The 23,904-nt window shown below is 42.3% G+C and overlaps 2 protein-coding genes across 8 annotated transcripts in view; both read left to right on the top strand.

The window, feature by feature from the left end:
• NRG1 (neuregulin 1) overlaps window positions 1–23,904 on the top strand; it is a 168,617-nt gene that overhangs the window by 53,081 nt on the left and 91,632 nt on the right. For 3 of the 7 annotated variants that reach the window (XM_057373273.1, XM_057373271.1, XM_057373272.1), the window contains exon 1: window positions 21,377–22,004. The exons of the other annotated variants lie outside the window; for them this stretch is intronic. In XM_057373273.1, the coding sequence (XP_057229256.1) occupies window positions 21,377–22,004 (628 nt within the window). Of the gene's footprint in view, window positions 1–21,376; window positions 22,005–23,904 lie in introns of those variants that run through there. 7 annotated transcript variants of the gene reach the window in all.
• Window positions 20,765–20,926, top strand: LOC130577721 (uncharacterized). Its single transcript, XM_057373276.1, has one exon. The coding sequence runs from the start codon at window positions 20,765–20,767 to the stop codon at window positions 20,924–20,926; it is 162 nt and encodes a 53-aa protein (XP_057229259.1).

Below are 23,904 nucleotides of genomic sequence, written 5' to 3'. Positions count from 1 at the left end.
TAAATATACAGTAAAAAGCTCCTAAACTTCTGATATGTTGCTATTTTGGGGTGAAAGAGCAAAAATTTTTTTATGACATAGTAGTAGGTAACTGTGTAGAGTCATTTGGGGCAGGATGGGAAAAGGACAATACTGTAACCAATTTATAAAGCTGAAGGAGTTCAGATGTTGAAGGCCATTACTCAGGTTGCAGTTATGCTAGCACAGCAGGACTCACAATTCCTGCTCTTGTAAAAAAATTAGTCTGACATCTTCAGCAATCAGCATTTAACTCATCTGTGCCAAGGATCGAAAGGCTATTTCTCCAGGAAAGCCATAGACTTGATGACCTGATGGGGCAGTGGGTTGAGGGAAAGCACTATAACACCTCATGCTTTTTRCTCTATCATTTCAGTGGGTTTATTTCTCTGAATAATGGTCTCTAGAGAGAGTACTTCGCTTTGYTCTGAGGACACAGTGAGTGAGTAAGGGCAGGGTCAGCTAACCAGTTCCTGTTTAATGTAAAATGAGTTTAAACCTCCTAGTTAGTAAAATCCTATTGAAAGAGCAGTGGTGAAGGCATGTGTCAATCCTTTGTTACAACCTACCACAGCATACAGTGTGTTCCAATTTCATTCTCCATGGCAGGCACCAATGACAGTGGTAATCTGAGTACCTTTATGATTTCATCTGGCATGACAAACCCTGTTTCCCATAGTTAYATTTCACAGATAAGGCAAATAAGGAAATAGGTAACATCTCCCAGAGACAATTTTCATTGTTCTGCAAGACTCGCTATCTAAAGATGGCATGACATTAAAAGCCTTCTTACAAACCACCTAATCTTGCAGGGTTTTCTGTAGTTGCATTCTGTAGTTCCCCAGTCTTGCTCTGAAGGAGCTTTTGGGTTGTCACTGAGAACCTCAGCTAGGTTAGGCCCCTCTGCTCCTGTTTTAGCCCCAGGAGAGACTAGCAATGCAAGTTCCTTTGTGCACTTCAGGAGACTGTTCTGTCCTCCAAARGACATGATGACAGCTCACTTTCTTGTTTTTAGAGGTAGAGTTTCTCTTTTTTCAGCTTTGGTGGGAAAAATCCAACATAGAGAAGAATCTGAAAGGGAATTTAAGTTACCAAATTTGAGTTAATCATGGCTTAATTTTTGACAGGGAAACACACAGAGCAGGCTTTCTTAGATGGTGTGTTCTGGTCTTTCTAGTCCGCATTCATCCAGGGGAGATCTTAGGCTGTAAACAGACACCCTGTGGCTTAGCAGGGCCCTGGTCCATGAAGGGTTGTTTCAAGTTTGTGGTCTGGCAGTGGAGGTATGTGATGAAGCRGAAAGATAAAATTAATGAAATACAAAAGAGTAAAGAGCTTGGATCCATTGCTTTGTTTTAATGATAAGTTTCAAATTTGGGCAGTTCTGGTCAACCACAAAGGCCAATGGTTTTGTCTAGGGAGAGGGAACCAATAACACAGCAGTAGATAAAAAATGAACAGTAAAGTAAACTGTTACTTTTCAGAATAACTTGCAAAGTGTATGGCTTTGAATGTTTCCATTTACTTTAGAAAAACCCTTGATAAATTACTATTTACTTCTTAAAAAAATGTAAGCGGCATCACAGAAGTGGTATTTCAAAAGCTATAGGCAGAGGACTGAATGCATAAAGGTAAACTTTCCATAGATGCATGGCTTTGAAAAGCCAATCACTGTCCCCTCATCAGCATCTTCACAAACACAGTGGCGCTTTATGACTGAGACTCAATTTATAGCAGTTTCTATCACATARATTAAAAGCAATGTTCTTCTTTCACATTCTTATTCTAGCAGTATTGTAATAGTGCAGTGGGAGCCAAGCTAAACCCTTGGGAAGAAATTATTATCCTATCCTTCATGTCCACATCTCTTCTAAATTGCCTTTTGGTAACCTCTTCTAATTGGATGCAAAATGGGAAAGTTGTATCTCCTGTGACTTTCATTATCAAAATGTTCCCGGAGGTTGTTAATGGTTTCTGCTGTTCTTGACCTTCTCCCCCTGTACAGCAAGGAGAAGGAATCGCTGTAGTCACTGCAGCAATTAAAGAGCAGCCTTTTACAGTGTGATCTTCCTTCTAGGTTTGCGTCTTCCTAAATATTTAGCAGTAGCCAGCTAGTCAGTGACTTTGAGTTGTATCCACCATAGCTGACAAGTATGACAAAACACCCACTTGGTGTTTTTTGAAAAGAAAGTTATGCCCTGGAGCAGTCACCCTTTATGAATCTTGTCTGATGGATATCAGTATTTTCTTTCAGTGACTAGGTACGCATATAAAGTCTCCTGTATTTCCTCACAGGATTTTCTTTTCCTGACTGCCCACTCTTCTTGCTAGTCATTTCAMCTTCGTTATGGATGTTACTGGTAGTTTATATTAATCACAGTATCCAGCTGCCTGAGGTCCTTTGGCAAAGTTATTCCAAATTCTTCCTTCTACAGGGATCCACTTTTTACAAGACAGGAAACATTTTTCACAGACTTCTGAATTCCAAACTTTATAAATTCTGTTGCAAGCTCAAATAGCATGGGGCATTTTTAACTTTTGATGACCATAAAGGCTAAATTTAGGTTGCTACATGGAGTGAGACGGAGTGTGAGAGCAGTGTTTGCCCACTTCATCATTAACATGCTTCTTGTGTCGTTTTGAGCTGTGCCATCTACTGATTTTCAAGACAGTTAAGCGCAATATTCAGGATTAAGTGGGCTGAGACCTTTACCAGGAGGCAATATGAATATCACCCTCCCATCCCAGCTTCTCTCACTCTAAGCAGTTCTTCCATATCATCCTAACAGACATTGCAACTCCCAGAGACTCCCAGGTGCCTTTAACTATGCCAGAGGGAGTTAATGATAAAGCTATATTAATGCCGTGAAAACGCCACTTGGGTGAGCTGACACTCACCCCTTCCACAGTTTAGGCACTGAGAGCTGGAAGAAGACATATGTACATGATTTTTAATGAAGGGCAGAGCCACAGTGAGGTGTTATGTGATGTAGAGGTAGCCCAGCCATGCTTGTCTGTAGACTGAGAGCAAGATCTGTCCCCATCATTTACTGAGCAATGTTGGAACATCTGACAAGTCATGGTRCCTATCCCACCCCACAACTGTGTACTGTGGGGCAAAACGCCACTGACTGGCATTGCACACCAGCCCTCCCAAATCTAGCAACCATGGTCATTGCTCTTGAACAGAGATGYGAGGTAACACCTACCGTACTACAGTACCAGCCAACAAAGACAACTTGTTTTCCCAACCCGGAGCATTTGGCTCTTTCATTTGTCCATTTGTTTCTGTTTTGTCTATTCAGCACAGCAAAGCTCCTTGCTCCAGAGCTGTAAATGTTCAGAATTTATGTTTAATGAGGAAGGATTTGACTGGACATAGYCCTGCAGCCTAAAGCTTTTACAAATACCACGTGCCACTGAGTTTATCTCAAAGTTTTCCATTTATGCATGGGGTGGTAATAACCCTTCAGCATTTAATACAGTCATTATTTTTCTGAGGTTCATAAAGTGGAATCTGAACTCTATTACTGATATCTTTCTGGTAATATTCACAATGATCCAAAACATGATTCCTGATAACGCAGTCAAGTGTCTGACAGGTATTTAGATGAGCCTTCCAAAATGTCAGCAGGTTTGATGAAGAGTATCACTGCAATGGGTCGTTTCTAAAAGAAAATTATAAGCCATACCCCAGGGAAGAAATATTAGGATGCTTTTTCAATAATTTGTATTTTGTAGACATACCCAGCTGTGAATGCTACCGCTACCTGCATTGTAGAAAGCTACTCCTTGGATCTAGTGGTGCCAGTTGTGGCACAAATTGCCAGTGGCAGAAAGCTTTTTGTAGTTTTCTCAAATTAGAAGTGGGCTAACCACATGTGATGCTTGTATTTGTTTGAAATGTCGGTGTTTTTATATAAGTAACTGAGACTGTTCTTTCAGTTGTAGCTAAAATTCTGCTGTAAGCTTTCAAACACTGACGTCCAGTGCCATGGGGCATTAGTTCAACAGTTTMGTTATTGTTCTGAGAGAGCAGTAGGTTTAAATGCGTGGTGCTTTCGCCTAATTAAATGCCACCCCACCCCCCACCCCCCACCTTTTTCCATTCTAAGAAAGTCCAAAACTTGCATTGATGGTTTCAAATTCCTTAATATTTTATGTTATTTAAAACAATACAAATGTGGAGTGATTCCACAGGGCACACAGTGAAATAGGATTGGAGTCTAATCTCGCACTGTACTTTTTATACTGTTAGTATGACTTTTATTATTTCCCTGGAATGGCTCTTTCCTTCCATTTCCCACCGGGGAAATRTTTGGCTTAAAACAAGCTGCAGGCTATGCATAGTTCTTGAATATTTTAATGATCTACACAAAACCCATTAGCTGAGACAGTGGCAGCTAATACTTGACAGACAGTTGGATAACAGTTGTCTCAGAGACTGTGAGAGACCAGAAGAATCATAAGCACTAATCTTGCAGGAAGAATGAAGAGCTGTTGCCTTGAGCAGTGATGCAGCTCATTCAAATGCATGTCGATCTGTCTTGATGAAGAACTGGTGCTTCGGAACCCTGGTGTAATGAGCTCTGAATCAGATGCTGTTCTTGGCTACTAGGCAAGCTGCATCTGCAGAGTACATCCTTTTAAATATTTCTCAGTTTGGAGGAATAAGGTTAAAATAGATCAGGGAAGGAGTGTTGTGAACATAGATTCTGTATCTTTTTTTGGTGGACTAGTAGTCATACCAGTGTACTGTGGTCACTGAGAGTGGCCGATGAGTCCCAAGCTTCATGGGAGGTAACACCAGTCTGAAATCCTCCCCATGTGTGGTCATACASTGCATTTGGGCTGTGCATTGGTGAAATGCCTTGCTGGAGGCATGCAAGAGGAAATTACACATGGGTTAGGGACTGTTTACCTTAACCTGTCTAGTTGCAGGTTTCTGTCAGATGGAGAGGATTCTTGGTGTCATACCCACAACATCTGTATCCTGCATCAAGTGTGTAAGTGACTTTTCATGCTGGCAGCAACACCATAACTGAATTACACTTTCAAGGTCAAGAGCTAAATGCCAGTACCCCACTAATTCTTCCAGCCAAATGGGCACCTGGAGAACTAATGTGCTGTTACACTTACTGCTTGAGTTGCATGTAGCAAATATGTAGTAAAAYTCTAGATAATTGGATGTGGATTGAATTTGCAATTATGTGTTCACTATGCATACGTCAGAGACCTAATATTCACCCCAGCAAGAGAGCGCAGTTATAGGCAAGCTGAGCAAATGGAGCTTTTCAATTTAAATGTGCAAATGAATTTCATACACACATGGGCACTATTAGCAGATGGTCAGTAAGAAAAGCTGTGTACAGGGGAGGGTTTCTTTCCTTTTAATTTGATAAGAATCTGTTCCTGTTCATGTTGTTTCATCCTGAGGAATTGCTTTAATTATTTGTAAATACCTTGTAAAATATGAGATTGCTATTCAGAACAACCCAAGAGTATCATRTATGAAGTACTGGATGAAGAATTTTCTCTGGATAGAGAAAAAAGGTTASGAAGAGAGAGTCAAATATTTTTACTATTATCAAATTTTCAGAACACAATGTGTAGCTATAGTAAAAACACATTAGAGTTGATAATTTGCACAAAATTTTGTGAATTTCTTAAGGAGGAAAAGAATTCTTTAAAAAGCCCTTTAAGAAGAAATGGGTGTCAGCTAACTCTGAAATGGGAGACAAGCAGAGCTGGTTATGATTTGTTTAGACCTGCTGCTCTAGAGCTCCTCTGCTGTATTCTAGTATTGAAGGGGTGATGGAGCACAGGAAAAGATAGTCAAAGCAGAAAGGAAAAGAAAGCATGGTAGTATGGGATGGTGTTTCTGCTTAGCCTCTGTCACAATCAGATCTCATCGCTCACTTCTTAGACACTGCCGCATTCATGGCATGTCYCCTTTTATTATCACAGGAAATTGTCAGTGTGACAAAGTGCTTTATGGCATTTGTGAGAAACACTGACTGATAAGGGTCCAGTGAGTTTTTAAAGAGCTCTGCATGATTTTCTGATCTTTGAAGACTGTTTCTTCTTCAGTCCTAGACCTGACCGTGTCTTGATCATCAGTAGCTCTGCAGAAAATAYTTGTTCTAAATAATTTTGAGCACAATCTCTGCTCACAATGCYGCCTGTTAAAACCAAAATATCTTGAACAAGAGTCTCAGCTGTCAGCCTGTCAAACTGGCCACATGTGAAGCAGTCATGCTGCTCTACCTCCTCTACCTGGCCACAGGGAGAAAGGGTAGCTGACCTGTTCTGGAAAGCAGTGTTTGATGCTGGGCAGAATTTCTGCCACCAGCCCATGCTTGTGGACGGTGGGKATGCAGAACAGGTAGAGACGTGCATCAGCAGGCAGGCTGGCCAGCCCCAGTGCCCACCCAGCCCTGTGTCCTTGTCCTAGGCACAGCTAGCAATGGGTGCCTCAGGGACTTGTGGGGGAAAAACACAACAAAAAGATGATGGCTCTGCTAAATGAGTTTTCTCCTACGCTGTGGCCATGAGAGAGAAATCAACCTTTCTGACTCCTATTTTTCTGTAGTTAGGTCTGTGAGGAGTCTTGTCTCTTCTGTAATTGTTTGTATTACTTTCTGTAACCTTTTTTGATCTCTCCAGTTTATATGTCAGTATTTTACTATTTGTGGGCTAGGCCAAAAAGGCAGAGAAAGGTRCAAAAGCAGTTCTCATGTACAATTGTGGACTTATTTCATTAGCTAGAAAATGCCATCCTTGCCCTCCTATGCTTATCTACTGACATATATGCTACAACATGAGGTTCACTTGCCCTTGCATAAGAAGCATTTAGTTTTGTTAGTGCTGGAATGTTCTTATTTTCCATGCAACCATCAAATACTTTCTCAAAATTCCCCTAAGAGTTCTACTTGAATGTAGCAAATAGTTGCTTCTTGATAGCAGATTTTCTTTTTGGTTTTCTGTTCAGACTTGGAAAAAAGAATTGTGTCTATTCCCCACACAGGAAAATCTAATTGCAGAGGGTGTAAAATTATTGGACAAGCTGCATAATTTGGCCTGCTCCTCACAGTCCAAAAGGTTCTTCTCTTAGTTCAAGACATGGAGGGGAACATCCTAACTGTCTGAAGGCACTCCCTGGTGACACAAAATCATTAACTGGGAGACACTGGGGATCTCATTTTGCAGTCCGTGTGAAATGGTGAGAAATGTGTCAGTCTTTTCAAGACTTCTAACTCATCTTTAGACTGGCTACAGTTTGACCTATCATTCTTTATTTGTGCCAGAGCAGATACAATTAATATGTATCACCCACAATTAATATGTGGGTGAATATACAAGGAAAACAATGTCTTCAGCAGGGAGTCAGCACAAGGCTTCTGTCACTGAAACTGTCGCCTTTGCCCTGTCGTTTCACCCACAGTGATTAGAAATTCATCAAATATGTCTGGAGAATTTGCATGCTTAGCCTGCTTTGGAAAGAGGGGATTGTCTAGCTGTGAAAGGAGATTATGCAGCAATTTCCTCCTCAGCACAGCAGGACAATGAATCTGACTCTTCATTATAGAGGAAGGATGAGTAAGAATGGTTGCATTTCCTGTGCAGCAAGAGCAACATGAGCCGTGCTCTAAATTCCTTTGGGAATTTCCATGATCATGTCAATTTCAGACACGATGCATAATGTTACTGCGTGAAAATGTAGATGTTTAAATAGGAATGCTTGTGGGGAAGGGAAAAGGGATCGATTCACAAAACGGTGTGTTTGATCTCAGCTAGAAAGACAGCTCTGCAAAAGAAGACAGGCTTGAAATTAGTTACTTGAGTTTTATAACTTAGGCATAATTACTGACAGCAGCAATGTACTTCCGAGATGRCCGTAGCTTTTAATATTCTCACATTCTCTCACCATTTAGGAAAATATTTYCCTCCACTTACAAAAATACTTTGCTGTGTTTTCATCATGTGAAAGGCTGTAAAGAAGTCTTGCAGTTACTCATATATTTGCTAAATAAATGAAGAGAGGTCCCACAAAGCATCTGCCTCTTTCTCCTCTGTTTTCACACTCATGCTCAGGCTAAACACAACCGGTGCTGCTGGTCAGGCATCAAACTCTTTCCCAGAGTCTTTTACAGATATGCAATCCTGCTTGTATTTTTTCTAACTTGAGGGGGTTTGTACATCTGCAAATGCAAAAATGTATCACAGGGACCAAAGTCACAAGGACATATTCTTCTGCTCAAAAAAGACAGTCTAGCAACTGGTCAGAGTAAAAATTTCCTAAGCAGCCTTAAGCACATGCCTTAGGGACTCATAKGAATGTGTGTTACAGGCTGGGAATTCCAGACCAACAGTTAGCTCCTGAGGGACTAACCCATGAATTCTGAAATGCATGTGCAGAAACTCCAATGAATGCCCAGAAAGACTTTGGATACCTCAAAAGTAAAATTATTTCCTACGGGGATTAGTCCAAACAATTACCGAAGGTTGTTCCATGATCATGTGCTGAGTGGGAAGCCAGGCAGACAGCCAGCATGCTGTAGATGAGTTAGATGGAGCATGGGAAGTTGTCTCTGTGTCTGTGCATCTCCTAGATCCTCAGCACTTCCTCAAAGTTATAAGGAGAAGGAAAAATAAAAAAAAAAAAAAAGACATTAAACCAATTTTTCTGTGAGGGTGTTCTCTGTTCAGGAATTCTTAAAAAAAGCTTCAGTGACATTCATCTCTCTGATGTAAAAATGTATCTTTATTTCCTGCAAAGCTGGAGACTTCCTTCAGCAAGAGGAACTTGGAAGTTCTTCCTGAAACAGTCTGTGGTGCCTGTGTTAGAAATGTGCTCTCAGGAGAGAAAGAAAACTTGCAAGGGAGAGAAAAGAGTAACCATGTCAGGTTATTTTACGAAAAGGAACCAAAAGCTTCTAGTAACACCTTGGGTGAAGTCTGTTGTGGCAAAAGRGTCTGAGCATCATCCTGGTTCATCCAGAACCAGCTAGGATTCTCTCTGGAGGAGAGGCATGTACAGATGCAGCTGTGACAATGTGAATGAGAATGCCCAAGGCCACATGGTTGGATGTACCTGTAKACCAAGTTAGGTCTATTTTATGCGCCTCAGAACAATTTTTTTTTTTTTTTAAATTGGCTTCTTTTTTTTTTCCTCCCTCATAAAGGAAATGCAGTGACTGCACATGCCTTATTAAAAGATTGCTTGTTTGGCTGGTGGCCATAGAAAAATAATTCATCTTATTGCTCAATAAATCAAGTTACTGTCATTTTAAACACTCAAACTGAATTTCTGATGAGCACATGAAAGAGTTAACTCTGTGTCTGTCATGCTACCACAGCATTAAAATGACAGCAAATTTTGGGAAYGTAAATTGTATCCTCTCTTGTAGAATAAATTTGGAGCCTAAGCAAAATCCTTATAAAATTATGCCATTCTGTAGAAGTCTTACTCTTACCTAGAAAATATACAAGTAGAACTSAGGACTAGTAAAGTACAAATAAAATACGTGCATGGAAGCAGAGTGTTGTCTTTTGAATTTGTAGTAATTTCAAATGCATTTTTAAAAAATTAAGTAAATTTCTTAAAATGTTAAGTATCTTTTCAGTTAACACAACTTTTCTTATATGCAATAATAATAAGGCTATCCTGGATTGGAGGGGTGTGTTGATTTAATTTGAAGTGGTGGGCTCCTTCTCTGAAAGGTTTTTTTGTTGCTTTAGCAATTGAAAGCCTTTCTTTCCTAATAGGATTAGCCCAAATAATTACRAAAGGATTTYTCTGTCATCTGAACACAGTTCCCCACAGTGGTATTAAAAAGCCTGTCTTCAGTATGGAAATAGTCAATGGCTGTGGGTAGCTGAAAAGGTTGTAGTTAACTGTTGCCACTCAAACCTGAGGAAGTCATCTACAAAGCCAGGGCTGCAGTGTTTTTCACTGTAATCTCCATTGTTCCCCACTGCTCCCATTGTGGAAAGAATAAACATTTGGCAAGAAGCTGCTAGGAAGGCTCTGGAGGACAGCAGGGTGAAGTGAGGGATCACAGCCCAAATGGTAGGTATCGTGACAATCCTTTGCAGCACTTGTTCAGTAACATGCAAGTGATCTGGGATAACAAAGCTTTAACATTGCATGCGTGCCAAATTCCATGCTAACCCTTTGGTTCTGGGTGCAGACCAGGGTTCTCCCCTCTGACCCATTGGAAAGGGAGTCTGATTGAGTTTTTTTGGCAGATCCCTGACATTTGTGAGACACATCAGCAGTCTGTGGGAGAAGCTTCTGACTGTTCAGCTTTAGGACAGCTCCTTGCTGCTTTTTTTAATTTTTTACATTTTAGGCACTTTAATGAGCAGTAAGAAATTTTGTGCAAAAAAAAAAAAAAAAGAACCCCTGGAAAAGGGGGGAAAATTGTGGCTCAGGTTGAAACTGTACAAAGGGATCCTACTGGGGAAGCAGGTCTGGATTAATGTCTGTGAATCTAATCTGTAACTTTATTACTTGTTCAAGTCATGCAGTATATTTCTRCTGTTCTAAGCCTTCATTTCAGCAGTTCTGGCTCCACATCCATATTCTGTGCAGTGTAACATGTTGTACAGAGTAACAGAAAATGAAATAGGGAAACCATTTCTTCCACATTAATGTACAGATATCAGTTTGACAGATTACATGTCTGTAATCATAGGTCATTGTTTGGTGTGCCAGGAAATGAGCACTTCTGGCCTGACCTGTCTGATATTCCTCGAAATCAGAGGACATATGTGCATACTTTTTCCAGCTCACTGTGAACACTGTTGTTTTGGTAGGAAGGAGGCTTGGTAAAGGTCCTTATTTGGGGTGCTTCATCTCATGGTACTGCCTGTACCTGTTTCCTTTCTGTCCACCCTCTGGAGACTTCCAGCTTGTTCAGTTGGTTTTGAGCATAATCACATTCGTRGATCAAAGAAAATGCACAACCATATTGTCACTCAGGTTAATTATTCCTGGAATCATTCTTACAGGTTGTCCCTAGCTGTCCATCTCAATGGTAGATTCAGACACATAATTCCTTCCAGCTTCCGTGCTTTTCTAAACAGCTGGTATTATTTAGCCACTTCTCTTGGTACTCTTGGAAACTCTCATTAGCTAATGCACGGGCAAGCYGACTGTTGCCAGTAGCTACAACTTACCTCTACACTGGTAAGCTGTAAACCTGAACTTTCTGTCTGCTGCAGCCACATTAATAATGCATTATGTTTCCTGTAATTACATACATGCACAGAGATTACTTTTTTTTTTTTTTTTTTTTTAGAGGAAAGAAGATGGAGGTGAGGAGGGTGAGGAGTAGAAGGTGGTGGAAACAGATACAAGTAATTATTAATGCTGACGAGACCCCAGCTGCATGGGTTTTTAATTAGCCCATGTCCAACCCTAATAGTCACTGTTGGGATAATACTAGCACTTCCAGTTTAGAGCGGGAAGTGTATTGTCTGCTCACACCTGCACTGTGTAGTGTTACTAGCCCTACTCATACTCAGCAACGCAGGCCAAAACATTGTAATTTTTTTCAGTTCACTTGGTTAAATTTTAGTCATATTGTATTCTTCAAGGCAGTCTCAAAGAGCGAACATGCAGCTGCGCAGGGCTGCTTTCCTGATGAAACCATGAACTGGTGCCTGACGAAGGAAAGAATGCAATACACTGAATTTCAAGTATTTTTAAAGTGTTATTAACAAGGCCTCCAGAGAATCATTTTAAATTGATCAGTGAAGCAGGAGCACTACCTCTACTCTTCCAAGCAAAAGGAGTTCAAAATTCAAGACACCCTACACTTTCCTTCCTTARCTGAGCTGAAGGCTTCTGGAATAAGTAGAAATGTTATGCCCATGAATGTCAGCCTGGTCCATCCGTGGGAACCTGGGCTTTGCCCTGTGGAGCTGGTGCTTTTGTAATGGAATCTATTTTGGTTACATCCTTGTTTTCTCCTCTAGCRTGTGCAAAGTTGTTTAAATGTCGTTCCTTTGCTGAAAACCCTGAAGGAAGGACAAAGAATTTAGTGTGAAATTAGAAACACTGAGAGGTTTTTTTGCCCTTTGGCAGCTTTTAATTTAATTGGAGTTAAGCAACAGTTAAGCAGTGTGCAGGGCTTAAACAAGAGCAAATAATCTCTCAAGTGAAAGTTAGCTCTTATTAGATCTTCACTGTTGCCGTGGCTGAGTAGGCTGAAATCTTGCTCACACTGGCAAGATATTTGACCCCCATTTTTGCAGAAGCAATTTCAGAAGAAATGGTAGAGTTTTATAAGGTCTGGCTTCAAACTTAGGCCCTGATCAGAAAGGGATTTAGGGACACTGTTCATCTCATTGACGTGCAAACGGGCCAAAGACAGGAAGTGCCTTTTTCTTTTTCTTGCAGCCCTGTGGGCTTCCCTTCTCCACCTTCACAGCCAYCATTTCCACCACAGGCACAGCATACCTACAATGGTTTACATGAGTACAGTTGTATCTTGTTTGACTTTCTGGATGCTAATTTGAATGAGCTTGGCTGGGAGCACAGAATACAGGCTGACCTCGGTCCTGCCTCTCTGGACCACTTTTTCAAATAATCGTTCAGAGTAAATGCATTTATTCGTTAGACACCCTTAAGGAGGAAAAAGACAGGCTGGCCTCTCCATTCTTTTTTTGTAGTCTTGCTGCCACTCTGCAGCCTCTGTGGTGAAACACAGGCACAAATAATGCACCTCCAGTGGACGTGACCTGCAGTGTCAATGCAGGAAATACTGCAGRAATAATGAATCCTTCAAATGAGATTGTAATTACAAACTCATTCTGATACATATGTATCAGCTGTCACAGGCTCTGATGTTTGATTTCTCTGTTGTTCAATGTCTTGCAGAAGGGGATGTTTCCAAAGATGTATTACAGAACCTGTATCATCCTGTAGCCCGAATTGCCCAGTGCTGTTCTATGCCCATGTGTTAAATACAAACAAGTTATAATAAACCTTTATTATAAAGGTTTATGTTTTACTCCTGGTGTAMGGGTCTGCTTGGTGTCTGGAGCAGCACAGAGTCTGTCTGTAGCCTTAAACTGCATCAGGAAAATGAAAGTGCAGCCAGTACACTTCTTTAAAAATTTTCTCTTTGCCATTGTCCTCTCTTGCTCTTGACAAGACTCAGCCTGATCCACAAACAGTGAAGTCCTGCATGTGAGAAAACTTAACTACTTCAATTCAACTGATTTTTAGAAGATGAGAGTTTTGCTTTTTTGCAAGACCATACAGAGTACAGAAAAGARCCTGGGTGCAGAAGCAAGAAAGATGTAGCAGGCTAGGCTTTGCATTTAAGACATAGCTSTGTAATAAAAGCATATTTGATCAGACTACTCAAAACTTATTACTAGACATAAAATTTCCTTTGTCATACTTATTTGCATTCTTCTTAGTTTGCTGGAAACTGACAGTTTTCCAGCCAATGCCAAAGGAGTGATTCATGCCTTCTATGGCCTTCTGAATGCACTAAGTAAGAATATTAAATATTAAATGGTACTGGGTACTAGGATTCTGAGGCATGAGGAGAGCTGTTGATTTTGTTATTGTTGAATTTTTGCACTTAAAATTATCATGTTGCCTATCTGTTTCAAGCAGCGAACATCTCAATTCTGCAAACTTGATCATAATCAGGCAACATATAGACATGACCAGAGCTGAACTAACAAGTGTAATTGAACTAATATTTCAGTTTAGGATAAAGTAGATTAATGTCATTATTTATAGGTATTTGTAGAAAGCTGCTAAGCAAACCAGMTCTTGAGGTGAAATTACAGTATTTTCTGCAAGCAAAATTCTGAAATTTGCAGATTCTGAAAGTATAACTGTACTGTAAGGGGTACTTTAAAAGTCCAAGCCACAAATATGTCAATGCTCTGTCATTAATCCATGTTTATTTAATGATACAGAAATTCCTCCATGCTGGCTCCAAGCCTTTGACTTTTTTTTCTATTCTAATAGCAGAACTATTGAATACACATACAGTAAAGAGTTACTCTATGAAAAATTCCACATGGTTAGAATATTAAAAAGTGTAGTAAAGAATGATACCKTAAGGTTTAAATAGCAGCAGTTGAGAACACATGCCAGTCCAAAAACAATTCTGTTTATACAAAAAAAAAAAATAAAGACCTAAAAGATGCAGTAAGAAGAGTCAAGATTTTTCAGAGTAATGATTATCCCGTTGGGACCTTCTATGAGCCTCTGCCTAAATTAAGCCCAGATTCAGCAATGGCTTTGGGTCATGGTTTTGCCATGCGAAGTCTTTGGTGAGAAGACAAGGTCAAGGGACTTTAGGCCTCTGGAGTATGGTCCTATTGTCTTTCTTCCAGCCTAGGTATTTATTTGCAGGGCTAGTATGGGAATTAGGGCTGAACAACGTTACTGCGTTAGTGCAAGTGACAGTGCAGAAGGAGCAGAAAGAAAGAGACAGGGAAAAGGATGATATTGCTGCCCAAATTGTTTATCATTAAATCATTGCAATATGCTCCAAAATGTCTTCTCAGTTCCTGTAGGCTCTGATTCAAAAAGGCACTTAGATATATGATGTGGCCCATCTCTAATCAGGAAGGCATTTCACCACTTGTTTAACTCCATGCATGTGTAAATATTTTATTAACCGGGTGTCAATGAGGGAGGGATAATCCCTTGATTCAGAGTTTTCAGGACCTTGACTCAAATTATCATTGTCCAGTGACTCTGCCAGCAGTAGGAGCACTGTGAATACAAAGGCTGACTGCACAAAATCCTGCACATCTGAGCCTGTACAAAGTAGCAGTATTGCCACTGTCCTATGAACACCCACGAGGAGTTTTTTCTGTCTGAATTAAGTGCTTCAAATGCAGGAGTGCAGATGCATTTGAGCACTAAGGTAGGCAGGAGCAAATTACCAAGCCTGAGCCCTGTGACTGCAGTGCTGCCCCAGCTCATTGCCACACTGTGAAAGTAAATAATCACAACTGCCCAAGCAGGTTTGCTGGAGACTCCRGGGACAGAGTGAAGGGGGTGCCAGGGGGGGAAAAAAACAACCACCCAAACGAAAAAAGAAACCAAAAACATCTGAACTGCTCATGGACTTTGTCCATCTGCTTCTGCCCTCAGGCAGAAGAGCCTAGCTGAGTGCATTACATGTCTTTGCGTCTTAAATGTTCCTTTGCCGCATGGTAGAACTAATTGTCATTAGCCTAAACAGTGGTGGGGCCCATCCCAGTTTTGTGACTTAGCAGAGGATGGGAAAATGAGTCAGTGCCATTGATGAAAAAGCCTGACATTCATGRTTTGATGTCCTATTTCTGTGTCTCATGTAGTGCCACTAGATCTGCTTTAGAATAGGATGAAAGAAACTCAGTGTCTTACATTTCACTGGAAGATTAAAAGACTCAGAACACCTATTTGGTTCCCCTGAAATAACAGCCCATTTTATGRCAGTTTTCAGTTTCAGTTACTGTCTGTAGCTATTTAAAGGATATGCATTTCTTAAAACAGCCGTAGTAGTTGTGTTGTTTTTTTCAAATCCCTGTTTCTGCAAATCCCAGCTATTGGACTTACAGAAAACAGATTCCTAGTGTAAATGCTCAGTGTGAATGTGCACCTGTGATGTCAGTACAGAAAATACTGGAACAGAGGCAATATGAGCTCTCCCAAATGTTTTCAGAAGCATTGTGTTTGCTATACATCAGATGAGAAACAGGATGTCTGTGTGCAAGTGACAGCCTGTCCCATTTCAATATCTGGAGTTCCAGTGACAAGACCAGTATAAAAGCAAAATGAAGTTTTCTCCTTGTGCCATTTGAGCTGAGAGATGAGGYTCCTAGTAAGGGTTTTTGGAAGGACTCAAAGAGTTCTGGCATCAGTCCAAAGGAGATGGATTATGGAAGGGAGATTGGTGAAACTCTGAAAGGATGAATAAATTAATCATTTTGCAGCATGTGTGATGGCCCACTCTTCCCACACCGCGACTGCTGGCAGCAATGTTGCTCATTGAGCCTGATCACTTGCTTTGGGTCACTCCTCCATCTTTATATAGTGCACTTATTTAATTTGAAGAAAGTGTAATCAATAAAAAGCGATCCTTTTATCTTCCTCATCAATCTCTTCTTAATGAACATGCACTTTTTTTCTTCTTGGATTCTTGGTTACTATGCTTTTAATTTCTCAGTGTATAGTAGAAAAAGGGGTGCAGTCAAACACATGAAGGAGCAGTTGGTGCTGCATGTTGCTGGTTGCTTCTTACTGAAGAATGAGCATGTTCTTGGAGGAAAGCAGTGGTCTGGGGGAGGGGGTGCAGCTCACTTGTCCTGCATTGATGTATGGTCCTTTGAGTATTCTTTCTTAAGCTGTCATCCTGCAGAGCCATGAATAACCACTTGTGAAGAGACATTTTCATTTCCTAATGTCCCAGCCATTGCAAGAAAGTAGATAATGCTTAGGGAATMTTTTTGTGGACTATTGAGTAATAAAGGAGATAGATATTTGAAATAAAATCACTTCCATACAAATGACTCACCAAGCCTACTTTCCAAAASTTTCAGCTGGTTTGGTTCTTATTATGACTGATGGGTCAACTGAGTTAAATGGTACTTGTGCTCTAATTTGCAGGATGGTGTCATAATCACATATCTATTCACATCTTTGTGCCTAACCAGAGAAAATGGTCCTCTCCAGTCTGATAACACAAAATTCACCTCCTTTTAGCACCCATAAAACTGGTGGACAGATAGAACATGTTCCTCCTCATCACAAGCTGGAGGTTAATGCTGGTTTGGTTTTGTGTTATTTCCATGAGCCTTTTGGGAGTGACATTTTGCAAAAAAAAAAYCCACTTGATTATTGCAAAAGCACTCCACAAAACAAAATTACAGTTTTTTAAGGCTCTTAGTTTCAACCTGTCATTTGGCAGGAGTCCAAATCTCAGTCATAGATTAGCTTCATTAGTGTAGATTCAAACTGCATTTTCCTCTAAACCAAAAGGACCCAAGCTGTGTGGGAATCAGAAATAAATCTTTGTACACGGAGCTAACCTTACTGAAACAGGCGAGTAATTTCCTTCCTTATCCTTCTGTATTTACCACCAGTGRGCTACCCCAGTAACACTTTGTTACCTTCAAGGTCATGCTCCCACTGGTTTTCTTCCAGGGTCTTCCTTCCAATAAGCCAATTGCTGACTCTTCCCGGCCTCTSATCTCTTTCAGCCAGGGCTGAATCCATGTTTAAACACCGGATGCCCCTKCTAGCATGTCAGTAGTGAAATGTAAAAAGCTCAAACCTGCAGCTGCAGGATAAAGCATTTCTGCATTGCTTTGGGGGCAAGTAGAGCAGAAAGGAGCCCCACAGTCAGCKAATTCAGTTTACAGCTGTATCTTCAAACCCGAAGGGAGAGGGCATCATCAATCAGCTTTTACTGCAGCCTCGAGGGCTGACTCAGAAAGYAGGGTGCTCCCGTACCCACCCCGACGCGGTAAAGGAGCACGGCGTTTCATTTTGGTCCGAAAGGTCCCGGGAGGAGCCGGCCCGGGCGGTATAGGATTGCAGCATGGCAGGCAGGCTGTGTCCTGGCCCTGCCTTTGGCCACCTGTGGAGCATGGCCAGGGAAGCTGCCTGGCCGATGATTCAGCACCTCCTTTCTCCCTTCTTGGCGCGGAACAGCGAGAGCCGCCGGGCACCCCGAAGGTTTGGGCAGCGTGCCGGGTGCCGCCCCGCTCTCCCCGCCGCACCCCCCGAGTCCCTACGGAGCTTGGGGGCTGAAGCAGCTCTGCAGGCTTCCCTGCGGAGGGGGAGGAGGGACAGGAGGTCTGGGCTGCGTGCTGCTGAGGCAGGCAGCCTGCGCGCCAGGGCTGGAGGTGCGGCGGGGGAAGGGACCCGCAGCGGAGGAGGGCACTGCAGCCTGGCCGGGAGCCAGGGACCACGGGCACGCTGCGGCCGCGGAGCCGGCGGGGGATGGGGGTGTGCCTGCCTGCCGGGAGGAGCTGCTGCGGCCGGGCTGGGCCTGCCGGTGCAGGAGGAAAAGGCAGGGAGAGATGTGTCCAGTCTCAGTTTAAACAGCCGGGCTGGGGCAGGAGCCCTTTGGAAGAGCGCTTTCCCGGTCCGTGCGAGCTGGCGGCCACTGCGGCAGCAGGGTGAGAAGGAGGGCGATGGTACCACATGCAGAGGAGCCCTTCCCTGCATGCCTCCCCGTGCAGGTAGCACCCATCCCTCCCTCCAGCTGTGCGGGTTCTGTTGAACTTTGTGGCAATCCTTGTAAGGGAGGTGCAGAATCTCCACGCGCCTTTCTGCTCCACACAGCACCAGGAAGATGTGAGCAAAGCAGGGACATAGTTTAAAGGAGAGCAAAGATAGGATGGAGGGTAACGAAGATTACTGGAGGTTGAACGCAGGCGATTTGCCAGGAAGACCAGCGCAGGAAAGATGTGGATTAAACACTGGCTCRGAGAAGTGCCAGCAGGGAAAATTATCTTACTGGAAATAGGAAGGTTGAAAAATTAGAGATGGATAAAGAAGGAGAGACATTTTTTAAAAAAAAATCTGCCAAGCATTCGCTTGCTGTAGAATCTCATCTGTGCAATGAAAAGAATATTCCCAGCTGGTTCTCAACTTGCACTTCACTTTGAAGAGTGATGCTGTAGCTTCACACCTCAGGAACAACTTGTGTGTGCAAAAGAATATCTGGCTTTCCCAGATTTATCAGTTAATCAAATAAAATCCTTCCTTTAGAAACCGTGCTTAGTTGTGCCACMGATAACCACAGCTGTCACGGCAATGCTGCTGTGCAGTTACACTTTCTACAGTGGTTGTGTTGTTACTGCTGCTGAAATAGGTTTTGAGATACTCGAGAGAGGCTGCACTGATGCAGGATATTACCAGCTAAAGAGAACATGTGCTTTGTAATCAGAGAAGCCGTGTATGTAAATATGCAGTGCAAGCTGTTCGTTCTGTCTGAGGTTACTGATCACATCATTAACCTAAGGACCAGACACTTCAGTGGTAATGTAGGCTAGATTGTAAGATGATTTATCTTTTTACATTCTTTCAGAGAGTGTTATCACTGGCTGTGCTTTAAGGTAAATGCTCCAAGCACTTGATTGTAGTAGCATTGTGATTACTTCAGTTGGCTACTACAGCCTCACAGGAAGCTTTGTGATCAGACATCCATCAATTAGTCTTTGRCATGACAGTCTGTAAAAACACTATGGGATTCACTGAGATTTTGATAAATCTTTTTCATGCAAATGATACCAATGTTCCCATGGAAGGGGGAGCTGAGGTGGGAGTGGAGTTGGAGGCAGGGAGAGAACATGGATAGAGCCAGATGTCTCTTTTGACGCTACCAAAAATACGTAACTACAAAGGAATTCACCTTTCATGTGCCTGACTAGGGTAACAACAAAAATCAGTTCAGTGCAATTTGTAGCTCTTGATTCTTTGTTTCCTTATGTATCCTGCATAAGGATGCAAGCATTTATACTAAGCGGAAAGGGGGATTCTCACCAGCAAATCTTCAATGTAAATGTTTTTGTTAAGTTCAAGGAACTGGAAATTGTGTTATAAGCCCCTTGCCTTTCATACGCATCTTTATTGTTACACAGGTGTACTTTTCCATGAAAGATAAAAGATTCTGGAAACAGATCTGATTCTAATTTACTTTCATTATGTTAACTGGACTGTTGATTTACCCCTGTGTTACACTGCACTGATGGAAATGGGAGTGCTAGGTATTAGTAGAGGTGAGAATTGACAGATAAATTTAAAAACAAAATGTAAGCTTTTAATAAAAAATAATAAATACATTTTGTTTGTTTGTTTTTGTTTTTTCCTAAGGTGGGGTGAGGATATATGCTAGCAACATGTGAGCTCCTGAAAAGTGCATTCAGGAAGGGATTTTAGTGTGAAGTCTGTTTTTTTTGTGTTTGTGTTTGGAGAGGAGGTTGGAAAATGTAATTTAAAAAAAGCAAACCTCTTTGCAGTAACTTGAATGAAAATTTGTWTGAAAATTTGTTAAAGGTGGTAATTTCTTGGGATTTTCTATTCCTTCTCCTTKATCTAAGATGCATTCCAGCCCTATTCTTAGGAAATAAAACTTATTCGGGAGCTTGGAAAAAAACTATCTCTAGGTGTCAGGCAGGGAGAAACTGCTTCTGGAAAGAGGTCTTCCCCCTGGGAGAGATCGCATATCAGACTGAGCGAGCCCAGTCCAGCCCAAAGAGCTTCTACCGACACCCGGTCCTTGCCGGAGGACTTTGCCATCGATGGCCGCCGCCGCCTCTGGCCACGCTTTGCCTGGAGAGAGGGAGCGGGTGGGTGCGCAACTCCTGTCCGCTCCCTCCCTTTGATTTGATGGCCTTTATTCCTCCTAATTGGATAAAATAGGAAGTCACTGACAGTCCTGCGTTGCTGGGTGTACTGATTTCACTCAGAGCAGCCCTGCAGAGTGCGGGGGGTGGGGTAGGGGAGGAAGGAGCGAGTCTGTACATCAGGGAAACAGGCTGCGAGGGGGCTGGGGGAGCGGGGCGGGGGGGAACGGAGGAAAGTGAATGAGCGCTCAAGGAGGACAAAGAGGGAGGGGAGATAAAGGGAGTTACCACCGTCTTGGCATCGCTCTTCCTTTCAAACCTCTCTGTAATGATATTGTTTGCAGTGATGCTCAGACAGCGAGCACCTGCTGCTCTGTAATGATTCAGCCTCTTTCAGCCGCCGCTGTAACACGACAGGATGCTGCTGCTACTGTCACTTCTGCCGCTGCCGCTGTTGTTAGAGATTTTGCTTTTGCTCCTTCTACCGCATGACAATTGTTTTCCTCGTCTAAGCAGATACCAGCCTCAGATGCTCAAGGTGAGAGTCTTGCCTTTCRCTCTGGGCTACTGGTTTACTTAATCCGGTCAGTTTGTTCAGTGTTTGTGGTTTTCTTTATCTCGTCACCCTCCTTCCCCTTGTTTTGTTTTGTTGTGCTTGCTTTTGGGGGAATGTTTCTTCCCCACTTCWGAAGAGCTGGAATTGCTTGAGAGGCGTTTAAGGAATTATAAAAGTGTCTAGCAAACAGGAGCTCAGTAATTGCAAAGCTATTCTCACTTCAGAGAAGCAGAGACAGTGACAGAGGGCTTGGGGGCAGAGGGACCGGGGGGATCTAATTTTTCCTGTGCATTACTCGTCTCCCAGTCTGGATGATGTTGCTGAGCTCCGACCTTTTATTGACTCCCACTCTGTGATTTTTGCAGAGCACTGTGACTATTACAACCGTCTCTTTTTGTCTGTGTCTCACAGTAATGGACTGTGATAGAGTTAAGGCCTTTTGGAAGTGAGCTGTTTGAGAGCTGATGCTTAAACATGTCTGAAGTAGCTGCCGACACTTTCCCCAGCCCCTCAGCTCAGCTGAGCCCTGATGCGTCCCTCAGCGGGCTCCCAGATGAGGAGAACATGCCGGGGACCCAAAGAGAGGACAGGAGGGTCCAGGGGATAGCAGGCCTTGCCGCAACCTGCTGTGCGTGCCTAGAGGCAGAGCGACTGAAGGGCTGCCTCAACTCTGAAAAGATCTGCATCGCCCCTATCTTGGCTTGCCTGCTTAGCCTTTGCCTCTGCATTGCTGGCCTCAAGTGGGTCTTTGTGGACAAGATTTTTGAGTATGACTCTCCTACCCACCTTGACCCTGGGAGGATAGGACAAGACCCAAAGAGCGCTGTGGATCCTACAGCTCTGTCTGCCTGGGTGCCTTCGGAGGTGTATGCCTCACCCTTCCTCGTACCTAGCCCCAAGAGCAAGGCTGAAGTGACAGTGCGAAGTGACAGCTCACTTGTACCCTCCAAACCGTTCCTCCAGCCTTCTCTATATAACCGCATCCTAGATGTTGGGTTGTTGTCCTCTGCCGCACCTTCGCTGTCACCACCCGCCCTGGAGCCTACCACAGCATCTCAGGCACAAGCAACAGAAACCAATCTCCAAACTGCTCCAAAAGTTTGTAAGTAAAAGCTATGTGTTTCTTGCTTTTTTCCCCTTACACAGGAAAAAAAATAGAAAAAAAATAATTAAAAAAAAGGCATTTAACTGTTCTGGGACTGTCTACAAGAAGGGTATGTGATTGGCTTGCAAAGCTTAAGCTTAAGCTGTAGCATGGGTTAACCTTCTGAGAAGAGTATCTACTGTCTTCTGAACTTAGTTCTGAGGTGTGCAGGACTTCATTTGGGATGTCTGTAAAGGATTAGTGCCACCTTTTTCTCTGCATCCACTCGTAGGGAAGTATGTGATTTACTTCAAGGGTTTGTTTGATAGCTATTCCACATGGTGTATTTTTCTTACAAATTGGCTTTGCGTCCTGTGCTGGATCTTCCATGTGTGTTCTTTGCCTTGCCTGCTGAGCACTTCTGGTACATCCTTCCTGAAGTCTGTGGCTGGCAAATATCCCTGTCATCCTCATGAAACTCAGAACAGTGAGAAAAAGTGACAGAAGATTTGAAGCAGTTAGAAACTGGGAGCTATTAATTTAGCCTCCAGCTTATGATCTTTTCCTTTCTCTTAAAAGCAAAGTACATATTTCTGTGTGTCTCCCCCCATCTTTAGGAGCTGATTTTTTTTAATCTGTTTCTCATATATTGCCTTACTGCCTTTTGTGGGGTATTTCAAGAGAGCATTCTTGCCGATGTAGGAAGAGTCAATTTCCAAATTAGTCTTTGCTCATCATAAAAACAAACAAAAAAAAGTATCTGCTTTATTTTCTCAGTAGTGATCATAAATCATCAAAATACTGCATTGCTAAAGTGTCATTTCTTTGGCATTCATGATTTTAATCCATCAAATTTAAAGCAAACCAAGCCAGTAATTCCTGAGCTCTGTMAAGCTGTGCAACTCTAGTAAAAAGAAGGCAGTGCACTGTTCTGCTGAGAGCACAGGGCTGAGATTTCCTGTGGAAAGCTGCAGTGATCACAGTGAAAAATTGCATTCCTCACAGATTTCCTTGCAGGACCCCATGTCATTTATTCTCCCTCATGCCTTCCCTATAATGCCGCAGGTTGGCCACATTGAGGGTGGCACTTACTGGACCTCACCCTGGAGCTCTGAAGTCACCAGAAGTTCATCTCTAAGTTTAGCCCCACTGAGACTGGACTTAGTGTGTGGCATTTGGATTAGATCTAATGTTTTAGGCCAACCACCTTGCCGGTGAAAATGAGCACAACTACAGTGATTTCAGAGGAGGTCCCAGCTGAGAGTCAATTCTGAACAGCAGTTCCGGAATCAGTGAAAGAAAGTTCCAAGTATTCCTGTAGAAACCCTGCTGCCTTTTGCTTAGATRATGGTGTCAACCATCCTTCAGATTAAAAGTCATTTTTCAGATGGAAACAGTCTAATAGAGAAATACTGCTGTACCATTAAATGGCAGGGGTCTTCATCTATGGTTTTACTTGAATTGAACCACCTTGGCAATTAAATAGAACAATCCTAAGTGAGGTTTTTTTAAAAAAAAAAACATTTCTGAAGCATTAAATCTTCTTTRTAGTGCAAATATTCTGTCATTAAATATATGACTTTTTAACACATTTTACTTCATAAAGTGATGAGAGACCACCATTCAGTCAAAATTGCCTCGATAATCCTTTTTGAATTTCCACATATGAGGCCAATCTTTATCAATAGCATGCTAACTTCATCTCTGAAGTAAATGAAAGGGAGGGGGAGAGGGGCATAGAAAAGATTCTTTGGAGCTGTCACTGACAAAAAGCCATTCTCTGCATTTGGATTTGATCAAATCTAGGAAATAAATCATCGTCCAAATTGGGTTGAGAGGTTTTTTTTTAAAAAAAAAATTTTGATTCAGAAGTTGTGTGTGTGTGTGTGTGTGAGTTTTGGGGGGTTGGTTTTTTTTT

This window comes from Malurus melanocephalus, unplaced genomic scaffold (assembly GCF_030028575.1).
Source record: "Malurus melanocephalus ecotype Western Australia unplaced genomic scaffold, MMel_1.1 scaffold_191, whole genome shotgun sequence".
Taxonomy (NCBI): domain Eukaryota; kingdom Metazoa; phylum Chordata; class Aves; order Passeriformes; family Maluridae; genus Malurus; species Malurus melanocephalus.
The sequence above is the reverse complement of the archived record's forward strand: the minus strand, read 5'-3'. Positions and strand labels throughout refer to the sequence as shown.